This window comes from Carya illinoinensis, chromosome 12, assembly GCF_018687715.1.
Source record: "Carya illinoinensis cultivar Pawnee chromosome 12, C.illinoinensisPawnee_v1, whole genome shotgun sequence".
NCBI lineage: Eukaryota > Viridiplantae > Streptophyta > Magnoliopsida > Fagales > Juglandaceae > Carya > Carya illinoinensis.
Window position 1 is genome coordinate 23,210,992 of NC_056763.1, and position 15,668 is coordinate 23,226,659.

General features: G+C 32.4%; 1 protein-coding gene across 1 annotated transcript; it reads right to left on the reverse strand.

Moving 5' to 3' along the window:
* Positions 1–7,909: 7,909 nt before the first annotated feature.
* Positions 7,910–13,109, reverse strand: LOC122290433. The gene is made up of 5 exons (XM_043098110.1): positions 12,783–13,109; positions 11,965–12,026; positions 10,985–11,075; positions 9,012–9,114; positions 7,910–8,922 (listed from the first exon to the last, which is right to left on the reverse strand). The coding sequence occupies exons 1-5, from the start codon at positions 12,929–12,931 to the stop codon at positions 8,218–8,220; spliced, it is 1,110 nt and encodes a 369-aa protein (XP_042954044.1). The 5' UTR covers positions 12,932–13,109; the 3' UTR covers positions 7,910–8,217.
* Positions 13,110–15,668: the final 2,559 nt, after the last annotated feature.

Below are 15,668 nucleotides of genomic sequence, written 5' to 3' on the forward strand. Positions count from 1 at the left end.
GGTACTGCTCGGTGGGAGCAGGCTTTTTTCCATGAGAACTTCTGGCTTGATCAGAAGAGCTTTTTTCAGATTATGGAAGTCATTTTCGTACGTACAAGCTGGTAAGAGTGATATGTTTGGTTCTCGTCATTTTATGAAAAGAAAAAGAAACACTTTTTTTTTTTTTTTGGTCAGGGAAATGATGAGATTTTTTAAATATCATACATACCCACCTTGAATCATAACAAATAGAAGCCATGCCATGCCATGCCAAGTAGGGCATTGATTTGTAAACAAGTTCAAAACAGAGTTGCATCATGAGAGAAAGTTGTTCATTTGATATATAAATATGTCATTTTCAAGGATGATCATCCAAATTTGAATAATCTAATAAGCCTCTAAGGAATAGGTAAGTACTTAGAAAGTCTGACATTTATATAATTTAAATCTCTACGTCTGGACAATAAAGTGATCCCAGATGATCTATGAATAGTAATAAAAAAAATATTAAATGGTAGTCATGAATAGTAATAAAAAAATAATAATAAGTAAATGATAAAATATGGAATACATGACAACGCTACTCTATGCATGATCACCCACCAGAAACTAATCCATCAAAAGGGAAAAAAAAAAAAAACATTTTCCAATGAAATTAGAAAGTAATGTTTAAAATTTTCAACATAAAGAAACTTAGAAAAATAAATAAATAAATAAATACTGATTTAAACAAGTCGAAGCTTTAACTTTTATTTTATTCGAGGAGAGAAACTTAAAATATAAGACAGATTCATTGATAGTTTGAATAATAAGAGCTAGGTAAGTGGGCATATTAACTTTTAGATATCGAGACTAGAGATCAGATGTTATGCTTTGCTTTTGATCTTTTGCTTTTGTTCTGCTTGGCCTATATATTAGATCTTGAAGATTGGAAGATAGCCACAGGTAGATGAGATCGATGATGTTGAGAAGGCATGGGTGGGTTGGGTTGGGTTGGGTCACTTCTCAACTATTAATGCGTACATATCTATACTGCTGCTGATGACTTTCCCACAACCTCAACCAACATTATTAAGAAAAAGAAGCTGACAAAGGGAAAGTCTCCTTCCTATTTAGTGTACAACCTCAACAGTCCACACCACCCCCAACCCCACATCTCTTTAAAAGTTTATGGTATTGGTGCCTGTATTTTTCTTTCCTTTGCCTCCACGTTGTCTACCCTTTTCCCTCTTGACCTTCTATCTGATGCTATCATTAATTCATGCTACCTCTCTCACTTATTTGGCACATCTTCCCATTTCAAATCTCCTTTCCTTTGCTTGCCTCTCTCTCTCTCTCTCTCTCTCTCTCTCTCTCTCTCTCTCTCTCTAGCTAGCTAGCCAAGGATTGCCCACCTACCTCAGTTAAAAAAGATTAAAAAAAAAAAAGAAACCAAGAAAAGGGTAATAAATTAAAGATGGAGATGATGACTTTTCCCTCATTGAAATCTTTTTTCCAATCTTGATGATTTTGTTGAAGGTTTGTATTATATTATCTTGTGCAGGTTTCAAACATTGTTATAGGTAGGTTTTCTACACCATTTTTACACAAATCTCATTTGATTACATGTCATGCACCATACCCATTTGTCAATCTAAGATATTACAACAAATCATGTTTTCATCAGGATCCTCTTCTTGACTATGCCACATAATATGGGTCCAGACCTGTAATCCATTACTTTTTATACTTTTTTCCTCTAGGTGTCCTATTGGTTATAATGGAGCTATTGTTGAGGGCTTCTGTCCCTTATATTTCTTGCATAATGACTAAACACAACTCTCTCTCCCCCATAAAATATGGGTGGATTTTTCTCATTCCATCGAATATAAAGAAAATTAAAAAATAATAAGAATCATCGTTTAAAAGTAATTACAAATGAGTTATTTTATTCTTAACTTGTCTATCAAAATCTCTTAAATTATAAGATTTGACTTATAAAATAAAAATTTTTATTACAAATTAAAGGGGTTGTATATTTTGCCGCTAGAACCAGCTTTGGCGGAACCAAATGTTTTTGGATAACCACCTAAGAATCAATTGGAAAGGTAGCTAATAAGTAGACGTAAAAAAAAAGACCAAGGTAGCGTACGTGGCTTTAGCACTTAATGGTACTATGCAATATGTATTTTCCCTTTTTTATTTTTTTCCACCGTCGACTGTCGAGACGTACACTGTACACATTGCAGTACCCAAAAAACCCGAAATTGACATTTGACAAAACAGCCTTTGGGCCCACATGCACTATAATTGGGCTAAAAATGAATAGAACTGAAGGAAAGTAAATGAAAGGAGGACGTACTCTTCTCCTGTCCTGAATCCATCACTGTTTCACTAACTCCTATTTTTCTTTTTTTCTTTTTTTCTTTTTTTTTATAGTAATTTTACGTATATCATTGAATATAATTATTTTTAAAAATAATAAAATTTATTATTAAAAGTTAGTATTTTTTTTATATAAATTTCGTATACTTCTTTGTACTCTTTACTCTTAAGGGACCCAATTATTTTCCCCCCTATTAATTCTCTTTGCTTTGGTTGTCAGCAATAATGAAATTGGTAGGAATTGAACTCAGGCACATCATGTGATCTATATGTGTCTTTGGGACACATGAAATTCAAAGCATCAGTACCAATTTCTAGTGCATTTTATTTGGATCGATCCAAAATTATTACCCACTTTTATTTTTGGGTATTGGCAACTTTTATTGTTCTATGTATTTCTCTTTAAGATTGATTGTATAATTGTGTATTTTTTGTAAGCTTTTTATATATTTTTTAATGAGTTTAGCTTTACATAAGCATAAGTTAAACTTACGTGTTAATATATCACTTATACTGAGACTCATTATAATTTTAAAAAATTAAAATATTAATAATTTTTTAGCATAATTGATGTAGAAGCTTTTTACATCAATCCATATGATATTGAGTGCATAAAAAATAATACTTGAAAATAAAATTTCTCTCCAAAAAATATAAATAATAATAATTAATAATTAATGACAACATGATTTCACAATCGATATATATATATATATATTTTTTTTTTCTTTTTAAAAAAATGATTGATGTTCACAATTTTTCTTCGATATGTTCTTCAAGGAAAATTTAGGTGATTCTAAATTGAATGGACATTCCTTTCAAATCTGATCTTATCCCTTACTCTGAATCTTGTAGAGTAAAGAATAATCTGTATATTTTCACAAGTATATATAACAAGTTAAACACAAAACAGAACAGACACATGATAATATGTAGACAAGACCAAAACCAAAGTGTGTTTGTTCTACTATGCAGATGTAAGCTAGTGAGACAGAAACATTGTATATTGTCGTTGCCCATTATTTTTCAAAGTTCAAACATTTGTGTGAAAATGAAAACCCACCATGTGGTATTATCCTTTATTCACTATGTATGTGTAGAACTTCTAGTGGTACTGCTCTTTTATGACACCTATTTTGGCTCATATATATTCAAGTCTACAAAAATGAAAAAGATGGAAATTTTAACACCTTCTTGCTTTTGTTCTCAAAGATTCTCTCTCTTTGGTGCCCATCAAAGAAAGAAAATTTCAATTTTTCAAGGGGAAAAATACAGTAAGAGATTCTTTTATTATCGATTAAATCAAAAGGCGGAGTTGAAAAAATAAGATAAATTAAATGAGAATTAATGCTATTTCTTCGTAGAGGATTATGTAAACTCTCAGAGAATGTGTTTAATTTTATCTTTTTTGACATTTTCCGGAGAAATATGCTTTGCCATTCGTTCAAAATGATCATGATGATAGATTTTTCAGGTCAAATAAAAGGTATTTACAAACATTACCTAAAAACCTAAACATCTTGGAAAGAAATGGGCTAAATTATTACCTCTCACACACAAAAAGTGCTTAAAAACAAGCTCCATATATCATGAAATTGATGTCCATGCACATATATATATATATATATATATTTATATGCATGCCAAAGAGCCATATATGATTATAGGAACAAGAGGACACCAAGTCTTTAATAATCTAATTAATTAATTTTTGGCGTTTTGAAAATGCCGACAACCTTTCACTTATTGCACTCTTGTCCAAAGAAAATGGGTACTCCCACCGTTTACCCCTATATATATATATATATATATATTTTTTTTTTTCAATCTCAACCGTCCCGACAATCTTACCGCCTTGTCCAAACACACAGTAACAATAAAAAATCTTGCTTTGAAACCGTCAAGTCTTGTACATACTACAATAATAGTAGCACCTTTAATTAATGGGAAATGTTATTTTTGCCGCCGGTGGCTACTGCTAAGAGTTACCATTGGAACTTTTTATTTATTTTTTATTTTTTTACTAAATAATTAAGTAAGTATTTTTTAATAATATTTTGAATTTTTTTATTTGTTAAAAAATATTTAAATGTGTTAAAAAAATACATGTAAAAAAATATAAAAAAAAATTCCAAAACAACTAGCGGGAGCTCCAACTATAGGAATAGCACCATCCTTAAATAATTATCTCTCAAGCATGAGTTCATTGAGTTGCATAAAAAAAAACCATATTAAGGATGAATTTGGCAAGAATTGGTTGTCTTTATATATTTCATGCAAGAATTGAGCAAAACGTCTCAAATTTTTTTCCTCCAAAATAAAAAAAGGATCCTTTTTTTTTTTTTTTTTTTAATCCATGGTTATGATATTCCTATATATTAGGTGGGGTGCATCACAATTCTTTTTTTAAAAATAAAAAAAAATTTGAAAATTATTGCTAAATATTATGATCATTATCTATTATATTTTGTCTTACACAACCATGAACGGGGGCCTACTTGCTGATCATGGAAAATGAAGGACCCTTTATAGAGAGGAAAAGTTAGCATATATGAGGATAAGCAAGCAACAAAATTTGGAATAATCAACCTTATTATTATTGTCGTCGCCGTCACTGTCGATATTTAATTATCATGAATATTTTAATTATAAAAAAATTAATCCTACAAAATAAATTTATAAATTGACTCAACTTATTATAAAATAGATTTAACGTATTATATGAAATCATATAAATAATCTGATGGGATATTGGAACCACGCACCCACATAATTTAAGTTAGGATATACGTAACATTTCAAGAAAATTAAGTTTGAGATATTTGGCATTTCTTGTTTGGATTTTTTGTCTCTAGGAGTACTTTATAGTATGGAACATAATTATGGGGAATGATGGATCAGTTTTCCACCTGCTTGCCTTTGACCCGATTGATTCAAAAATCCCAAACTGTGCCGTGTTCCTAAATCAAGCATTAATTAATCAGATAATTAACATTTCTTGAGCCTGAGGATAAGCCAAAGCCACCACACCAATAATCTTGTTATTTGGGGCATTATCTTTTAGGTTTTAGTGGTTTGAGGATGGACACAATCCCAGCTGTTGAGGGATTTGGATCAAAGTTTCTGTAGGACCATGAAAGATCCCAATCTTGAGTTTTTCTTATCTCTTCGGGTTTGTCTATCTATGTTACTTTTTGTCCTAAATTTTATCATTTTCAGTCACAGATGCTAATGTGACACAGTTTGAAGTGTCTTACTTTATTCAGATGGTCTCAAATTAGATGCCACTTGAACAGTTAATGCACCATTTCCCCTTTTTCTTTTAGGCCAAATAAATAATAGCAAATACCCCAAGTTAATTAGTCCTATGAACCACGCACCTTGTTTCTTCAATCCAGGTTAGAGGAGAGCCATTTGTAAGTATTGATTCATTTCTCCATGTTTTAAATTCCCAACTTCTACTACCTCTTACCCCTACAATACCTTGAATTAGGCAAAAAAACATCAAAACTAATTGCATGTATGTACAAACATGTTAGGAGTTCTTGAATAGTGTGCAAAACCACATGGCCCTGTGGGACTTGGCAGACAAACATGATCTAATTGAAATCCTTCTTCTTCTTCTTTTTCTTTTCTTTTTTTTCCCTTTTTTTTTCAGAACAGTTTAAGCCATAAACTAGTGGCATTGGACTGGCTGAAATTGCAGCTCTGATACTAACAGTACACAATTATAGAGAGGCCATGATTCTTGGCTGCACATACACATGGGGGAAGACTTTTTTTTTTTTTTTTTTATATATATATAAGAAAAAGAGGAATATGTAAACCAAACATCACATGAAACTGATTCTCCCTTGTCAATTTTGAGGTTTCTTGATAGCCATTACAGGGGCACATTGTGTATCTTTCTTTTTAACTGAAGAGACTTGGCAGCACCGTTAGCATGTGATATTCTTAGCTTTTCTTTCACTATATTTAAAAAAGGGTTTAACTGTTCATTTCTGTTATTAAAGCACATTTTGTGGTGTTTTTATATATCTAAATATGGAACTTTGAACCCTTGTGAGCATTATATTCATCTGGCAATATGTTCACAACATTGGGGTCTTTTGGGTAATATTCATGTCTTTGTGTCTTTTTGGTGGGATAATAATTTAGTCCAAATGAATTCAGATTAATAATTAGAAATAATCATGATTAAGGATTATAAACAGGTTGGGAGCACTCGCCATGATGATAGGATTGATTAATTTGAAAAAAGCCCTACAAAAGTTGATGTTGAGATATGTATGATAGCCTTCTTGTTTCAAAGGAAAATGGCCTAGAAAGATTGATATCATCCACCAAGAAAGTAGATTTTGTTTTTATTTTTTTTTCCTCTAAATATCAACAAAGTAGTTGTGCGTTGAGAGCAATGTTGGAGAATAAAGCAAGAAAAGCAAACCCCATTAAAAGAAACCCACAACGATTAATGGTTCAGAAGAAAAGCTTGGCAAAGAGACTCTCATAAGAATGGAATTTCGCTATCATGATGAGCATGTGCTTTTAGTTAGAACCCATTTGAGAATTTTTCCTTATTTTTGTGTTATAGCCTTCCTTTTCTTCCAACTTCCAATCCATGCGCATGCGCATTCCCATTAATCCCCCTGCCGTTTGGGTTATATGATTTATTTTATTAGGTTTCGGCCTCCCAATAAATAGTGCTTCTTGGGCCTTTCAAACACAAATAATGCATTAGAAATTCTTTGGTTGGCTTGTAAACAAACCGTCAATTATGACCGAGTTAAAGAGCAATGAATAATGGAGGAAAGCTTTCAGAAAGATCAGAGACATGACACCACTTGAAAACCACATATTCCAAATTTACGTGTTTCTTGCAAGATTGAGAATTTGAGTTCTCTTTCTACCACTGACCCACTTTTCTTATAATAGCCCAAATTGACTGCCACCAATTTTTATTTTTTTTTCATTTTTCTGAATATTATTTTTTTTTTCTTTTTGTTTTGAAGATAAGACGGTTGTGGTACCCCCTTTTATTTCACCTTGAAAGTCAAATTTAGAAAAGTCAAAAATAACAGAACCTTGTGGAAATCTCAGGAGAACAAACAAATATGTAAATGTAAAAGCAATGGGAACCTGCTCTCTAGACCATCATGACGGTGGCATCTTCCTTCATACAATTGCAGAAATTCACATCAAAGATTATTCCATCCAGCCTGCAGAAATCAGAATTGGTTGTTTTTTTATGTTGGGACTTTGGAATAATACAAGGTTTAGACTTTGGACTGGAGTTAGATAGCCATGACTTGATTTCCACATCCAAATTTAAACCTGTACACATTTCTAATTCCAAATCCAAATCCAATAACTTCTCAAAAGATATTAAAATCTGAATATAATTAGTATTGTCAACATTGGGCTTGGTTATTTGGAACACTGACAATCATCATTAGGACATAATCCCAGTGTTGGTAATACTAATTCAGTTTTTCTCCCAGTTAGTGCAAGTAGTGTATTCGAGAGGTGTAGGTTTGCAACTTAAAAGATGGAACAAAATGAACATCCATTTTGCACAACAGAAAACCCATAGAGATAGATCAATATCTAACCATTTGATTCTATAGCCACATTGCATAAGAATCCGCAATGGAACATGAATGCAAAGCAGAAGACATTGACATATCAACATGAAGAGATTTGCATCCACTATGTTACATGAATGCAAAGCAGAAGACATTGACATATCAACATGAAGAGATTTGCATCCACTATGTTACATCAGTGTACAGTATTTCACAATTAATTTTAAGAGATTTGATCTTCTGAACAAGCTAACCTTAATTCTATCCCCGATTGAAAATCCCTTCCAACAAATCATAAATTTTCTATCTGCTCAAGGGATGAGAAATGCGAATCGATCCTGCTGAGAGTTTCTTGATCAATATCTGTAGTGCTAATCAATTTTTTCAAAGAATAATGAAACTTTTTTCTGGTTTCTGAATCAATTATAGGAGTCTGATCCTCCAGGGATGCATCTTTAATTCCTGTTTGATTAGATACTTTGTCCTGATTAAATAGCTGTAGTTTCATCTCCAAGCAAGATTTAAGATCCTCTTCATTTCGGGCTTTGTTCAACTTATCAATAAGATCACTCATAGTCGATGCCTTCTCAGTCTTCGAAATTTTGGCCTTTTTTGTTCCTTCATTTTGTTCATCTTGGTCACTTGGTTCGTTAATGTCATCATCCAAATCGGGCTTCTGAAGCTTTTTTAATCCCTCATCAACAAGTTGTTTAATCCTCCTCCTGAAGTTATCTTTTCTTATTGAGTTTGATCTTAGCTGCAACTTCAGTCTCGAGACCATTGTCTCAGTGTTGGCCTCCATAGAAGTAGGTTTAGGGTTTGAAACAGATGACTCATCTTCAATGGAATCTTCAAGAATAGATTTCACAGAAAAAACTTCTTCAAGTAAACTAATATTATGCATGTATCGGTCAAAAGCATCATCCTCCACTTCAACGTTTCTGTCCCTGTATTCCTTTAACTTGGAAAATCTCCATTCATTAATAGCTGCAGCATCCTGAGAAAACATCCTATATCAGGACAAGTAATTCTTACCACCACAATATCTCAAATATGAATGAAAATATATTGATTCATTCCTTTCACCTTTTTAGTCAGTGGCTTTCTCGAACGGAGTGGAATTTGCACATTATTGAACTGGGCAAAATTGTTGGAAAGCTGCCGAAGTGATGCAACTCTAAGTGAAGAACTGAGATAAAGCCCAAACAAAACAAAATGTTCAAGGCAAAATCACTTGAAACAGCAGTGGTACATATAGTTGTAAGAAATATGCCAAAGAAGTTGCTGAAAAGCAATGCCATAAAAGGTCACAGAGGAACCTCATAAAAGAAAGCATACTTAGCGACTTCAATTGTGGAAATCAAATTTGACAAAACAACACTTCATTTCCATGCAAAATGTGTCAGAAAGGATATTCAAAGCTGGTGGCCATTGAAACTAAATATTTCAAGATATCCTCTGCAAACTCAGATAATTAGAGATGGCATTGCCGAGAAGATGGAATGTATTGGCTGGGTGTTGGCTGGGTGGAAGAGACTATCTCTCTAAAGGCTGCTTGAACAAAAATACACCCAATTTGCCTACTTATAGCAGCATGTGGGAGCATCACTCTAGGGAATCCTGCAGACCCCTTCCAAGAAAAGGAATTTTGATGTTAAAACGTTTTATCATTTCCCATGTCCCCACAAATCCTCCCTTTCCTTGAAAAGATATTTGGAAAAATAAGGCTCCATCGGAGGTGACTTTCTATGTGTGGACAGCAGCATTAGGTTAGATATCAACTATTGATAAGCTGATAAAAATGCACGTCATAGTGATGAATTGGTGCTGTTCATGCAAGAAGAGTGACAAAACCAGTGCACTACAAGGTGGCTAGAACTTTATTGTCCTTGGCTTTTCATTTTTTGTGTGTAGCATAGGTAATGCCACAACCAGGTAGGGTTGTTGGTTTGTTGGAGATGTCAGAATATTGGTCAGTGCAGCACAGAAATTTGGTGGCTGGTTCTTGTGTGCTTAATGTTTCTTTGCAAGGAATGCAATACTTGGAACTTTGAAGATTGTGAGATTACAGTAGTAGGCCAGGAGCCATTATGCTAAAAACACAAAGTCTGTCAGCTCCCTACAGTTCTAGTTTTTCCAATTATCTATAATTTATGCATTACTTTTACTTCTCCTCCCTAATTGGGCACTTTCTCCCGTATGTATTCTACGCCTTAATAAAATTGGCCGACTAATTTGGAAAAAAATGAAATTCGCATATGAAAATGCGAACTTAACTATGTAAAACAAAAAAGTGAGACAGCAGACTTTTTTTGGTATAAGGTTTGTATATAGCTACACAGCCGTGACAATAATAAGAACAGAAGGCAGGACTGAAAAGGCTGAGCAAAAAGAAAAGAAAAGATAAACAAAACCGTTACGATACAGAAGGCTCACTATAATCCCGTGGTAGAAAAGTACGAAGAATACATAGAATACATATTTGTGTTTGAGAGAGACTTCTTAAGCCAATCACATCTCCAAAGATGACATGAGTCATTAAAGATGGGGTTTCTTTAAACGAGTAGTTGAGTGAACTATTCAATTGAATGATCTTGAGTATGTTTCCCAATGTTCCCCAAAAACGCAATCCTTGGGCATTCAGAAATTGGACAATGGCCATACAAACAGGCATGGAAGAGTCCAATGCAATTATCTACAAAAATTATGTTCTAGGTTGCTGTTGTTGTTGTCCTAAACACTAGAAACATGAGTGGAAATAATTTGAGATGGAATTAATTGCATGGTGTTTTTTTTTTTTTTTTTATTGGCACCAAGTGTCTGGAAACAGCGTCCCGACTAAGCCCCAGGGTGCAAAGACCCTTGGCAAGGAGTTTCCAGCAAGTCGAGCAGTGCAAGGGAAAAATCTCCCAGTCCGATGGCCACTAGTAATTGTTTGAACCCAAGAGGATTCGAACCTTAGACTTGGAGGGAGCATATCACCGAGACCAAGGCCTTTACCACTTGAGCCAACCCCTAGGACTTATCAATTGCATGGATTCTTAATGCTCATTACTTACCCAGAGGAAGATGCCTCAGATGATTGTTGGTCGAACATGGGAGTGCTTGAGCTCGATGTCTTGTCTGGAACAGTTGCACTTGCTTTCAAAACTGCATTCATAATAAATAAGATAGGAAAAGAGGGATAGGGTCATTCTCACAAAAAAATTAAAAAAAAAAAAAAAAACCTGAAACAAAGACATAAAATCTCTTTATCAGCCTCACTACAGGAGTAGAGCTTAGCTTTACAAGATGCACTCCTTCACAGTACATAAACTTCATGTGACTAGCAAAATTAACATTTAAACCTCTATATATTGATTGATATTGCTCCTCTAGGCAGTGGTAGAGCCCAGGCCCGGGTTCCAAAGCAGATTCCGTAGCAAGCAATGCCATTGTCCTAATGGCATTGTGCAACGCTTAGGCTTACATAGTCTCACACAAGTCAATAGAGAAAGGAAACTTTGTATGTATGTATGCATGTACAGTCTTTATAGTTTATATACTACATTAAGGTCTTTAAAAATTCAACAACTCAACAAGTTAAGATTACAAAATCTCAAACTCTAAGCAAACAAAAATAAAGGAATCTCCAGCCCAATTATATATGCATTACAGTGTCTTGAGCCTAAGCTTAAACAAGCGCACAGTCAAAGCATTTTTTTATTGATCTTGCGGAGGAAAACTTGTACATGTCCCTGACTAGCCAAAAAAGAAGAAACATAGTAACAAACTTCTAACAGTCTTTATGTTAGAGATGCAGACTGAAGAGATGAATTAATAGCGAAGAAGCATTGATAGGTTAAGAATAGGCACTTAATATGACATCAATGGTGAGCAAGTTGGGTATGATTTTACTACTATATGACAGTTAAACTTCACATTATTGAACAATGCTGTTGTCAAACAATGACCGTGAGACAAAAGGACCAGTGTTCAACACTACACATATACTTTTTTTTTATAAGTCACACTACACATATACTTCAAATTAGCATACCGTGAATGGGACAAGGATTTTGATCTCTTGAACAGCAACTCTTGCATGACTTGAATGGGCACCTACATTGTCAGTTTTGTTCACAAAAGGATATAATCTCAATGTGTAAAAATAAAGGAGAAATCTAAAATACCCTTCTGAAAAACTTCTTTCTGTGAGAGAGAGAGAGAGAGAGAACCCCATAAAATTATTTTTCAACCTTAACGATCCATAAAAATAAACAAGGGGTTCTATTAGATGCGCAATAAACAAGCTCGAATGGGTAATCATACTGCTTAACATGCCTTTTTTCTTTATTCTTGAAAGACCTAGGAACCACCGTTTGATGACTCGGGAATGTAAAATCTTCATGTTCGACATAGAAAGTTAGATTTATGCAGCTCATATTCTAACTAGCCCATCCTCGTTATTTGTTTCTTAAGAGTTCAAGAAGTTTGAGGCAAAGCAACGCATTTTAATCAATTATCCCACCTTCTTACACTGTCGTATAGTATAATGTTCAATTCACGTGCCTTAGAAAGACCTTCCTCTCGGTTCACATCTTCTATCGACCTTTTTCGTAGTTTATTCACAGCACACCACTAGTCAAAATCCCAAAACAGCGACTTCCATTGCAATTTGACTTGATTTTCTTTCTGGCTTCCCAAATCGAAAAAATAAATATCTCTACCAAGGCAGAAATGCATCAAGAATGTAATTAAACCCTCCCAATACCCAAAAGATAATACAAACACATACAGGGCCACAGACACACATACCAAAAAATTCTAGGGTTTCGAAACCTATACAAGCGCAAACCAAAATAAGCAAGAGAATACCTGGAGCGAGCAACATTGCCGCATATCTGACACTTGGGCTTGTTGAGCCCGCGGAGGGTCTTCGGCGGCGCGTCCGTACGGTGCGAGGAGTTGTGGGATGCGGCGGGGGCGGTGTTATTGTGGGACGGAGCTGGCGACGAGGCCGCCATCGATGAGGGTTGGAGCTTTCCGAGGGAAGCTTCTAGGAACTTAGCGTTGGAGCTTTATTTGTGTTGGTTGGTTTTGGCGCCTGAGATTACAAATTTCGTAGGGGAATTCAACTTCAGGCACCGATACAATCGAATAATAATAATAATAATAATAATAATAATATGGGATCGGAAGCACGGCACCCGCGGCAATGGGGATTCTTTCATTGCGGGCCATACATATGCGGCTGATTATGGGCCGGGCCGGGCCGGTGCATACCTTTTGCAAGAGAAATTATTTGTACAAATTACAAATAAACAAGTCTTGTATAAGTTTTTATAAAAATAATAATAATACATACATATAATTTTAGAATATGTAAGTTACGCATATATTTTTTGAAAAAAATAAGATTTATTATTAAAAAAATAATTTTTTCATATGAATCTCATATTTATCTATTTTTTTTAAAAGAAATATGCGAGATTTTCACATTCTAAGACTGAAAATATTATTTCTCATAAAAAAATAAATCGCATGTAAAAAAAATACCAAAAAAACTATTCATTATTAGTGATACCTATTTTTTTTTTATAAATAGCTTGTATAGAATTTGTCTATTTAAAACTTGTACCTAATATTACTTTTTTGTAAACTTTCTAATACCAAATTTAAGCCCAAAATCAAATTATATTTGAAAAAAAAATTGATCAAATGGTGTTTACAAATTAATTATAACATATTGAGGAAAGAAAATTCTCGAAATTGAACAGTTATCTGACTCGTATTCCATTATGATGAGGTGTCATTATCCTTCAATTTTTATTCTTTTATTTTTTAAAATAAATGATCGTTTAATAATAATGAAAAGTATCGTATATGTAAAATATGGTAATAGTGTAATGTGTAATATCTTTCGATAAGGAATGCATCATCACTTATCCTAATTATCTATAAAGAGAACATTTGGGTGAAGATTAGAACCATCAATTTCGCTCTCCTCTTTGTTACCATAGAAGGAGAACATACTAATTGAACTACAAGTAAATTGATAAAGAGCAATGCAAAGGAGTAAGGACAAGCTTCAAATGTAAAAATATTTTAGAAAAAAATTGACCCATCAAGAAAAAATGAATTTTTTTAAGGGTGGCTCTATAGCCGCCGCTAGCGTTTCCGGTAGTGCATTTCAAGTTTTTGTTTTTGGCCTTGTTTCACATGTATTTTTTTAATATTTTTAAAATTTTTTTTAAAAAATTACAATATTATTAAAAAATACTTAATTAATCACGAAGTTAAAAGAAAAAATCACAGCGGAGCCTCAGCATTTTTCTTTTTCTTATATTAATAATGTTGAGTATTGCATAATTTTTATATTAATAATGTTATGAGTACCAACTGAATTTTTTAAAAATAAAAAATAAAAAATCAAATGAGTTCATTCATTGTGTAATAAAAGGGGCTCAAGACCATAATTTTTATGGCGCCGACTATATCTATGCTATTTTAGAATAGTGCCCCATCTATCATAAGAACTTAATGCTTTTGTCTACAATAATGTATCGGAAATTAATTAAGCAATTCAGAATTTAAAAAATCATATAAATTTTTTGCAATATAGTTAAAGGATTTAAAAATAAATAAATACTATTTTTGAGCTTTTAGAGAGTAATAATATATATAATCTTCAAATTAGCAGTCCTCCCGTTTTTCATTTGAAAAAATGTAGGAGTTATTATTAAAAAATTAATTTTTTTTTTATGTGGATATCAAATTTATCCATTTTTTTACATGTATTTTTAGATTTTAAATGAAAGATTATTGATTTTTATTATAGATTTTTCATCTACAATCACACCGACTTAAAACGATTAAGAAGCGCCTCATCAATTAATATGATTGGAGATTATACTTTTTTAAAAAACTTTGTGTTATCCAATCACTCTTGTTGACACAATCCATTTTGGGTGACTTAATTTATTAGTCACTTAAAATGATGTGATTAAGAATGATAATATTGAAGATAAATAATAATATTTTATGAATTCAAAAACCTTTCACACTTTTTCCTCTTTTACCATGCCTACCTTTTTTTATTTTTTTTATTTTAGTTATTTTACTAATCAATTTAAACCATATTATCAATAAGACAAATCTCTAAAGTTGTTTTTTCAAGTTCATAATTGAATTTAGGAGTTGTTTGGAAGATATTTCATCCCGTCCCGTCTCGTCTTTTCTTATTTTTAAATATTATTTAAATATAAACAGTTTTAAATTTTAAATATTTAACTTTTTCATATAATTATTACAATTTTTCATGACTTTTAAATAAAATATAAAAAATAATTATTTTTTAAATATAAAAATAATTATAATATTTATAAATTATATTTTAATAATATTTTAATTTTATAATATTTTTATTCAATTATTTTCTTTCATTTCTCAAAATTCAATAAAATATCGTAACTCAAATCATTTTACTATTATTTACAAATAATTTCACTATTATTTATAAATTTTACATCTCTATCTCATTTTTCAAATATTTATTTATATTATTCTACATGTAAAATTAGGCCAACTGATCACTAATAATTCTTAAGTTCTGCTTGGTAAGTAGGATGAAAATTTTGAGTTTAAAATATAATATTATTATTATTGTTTTGAGATTTGAAAAAGTTAAGAAAAAGTTAAATTATTTATTATATTTTATACGAAGATTTAAAAAAGTTGTAATGATAAGATGAGAATTTTGAG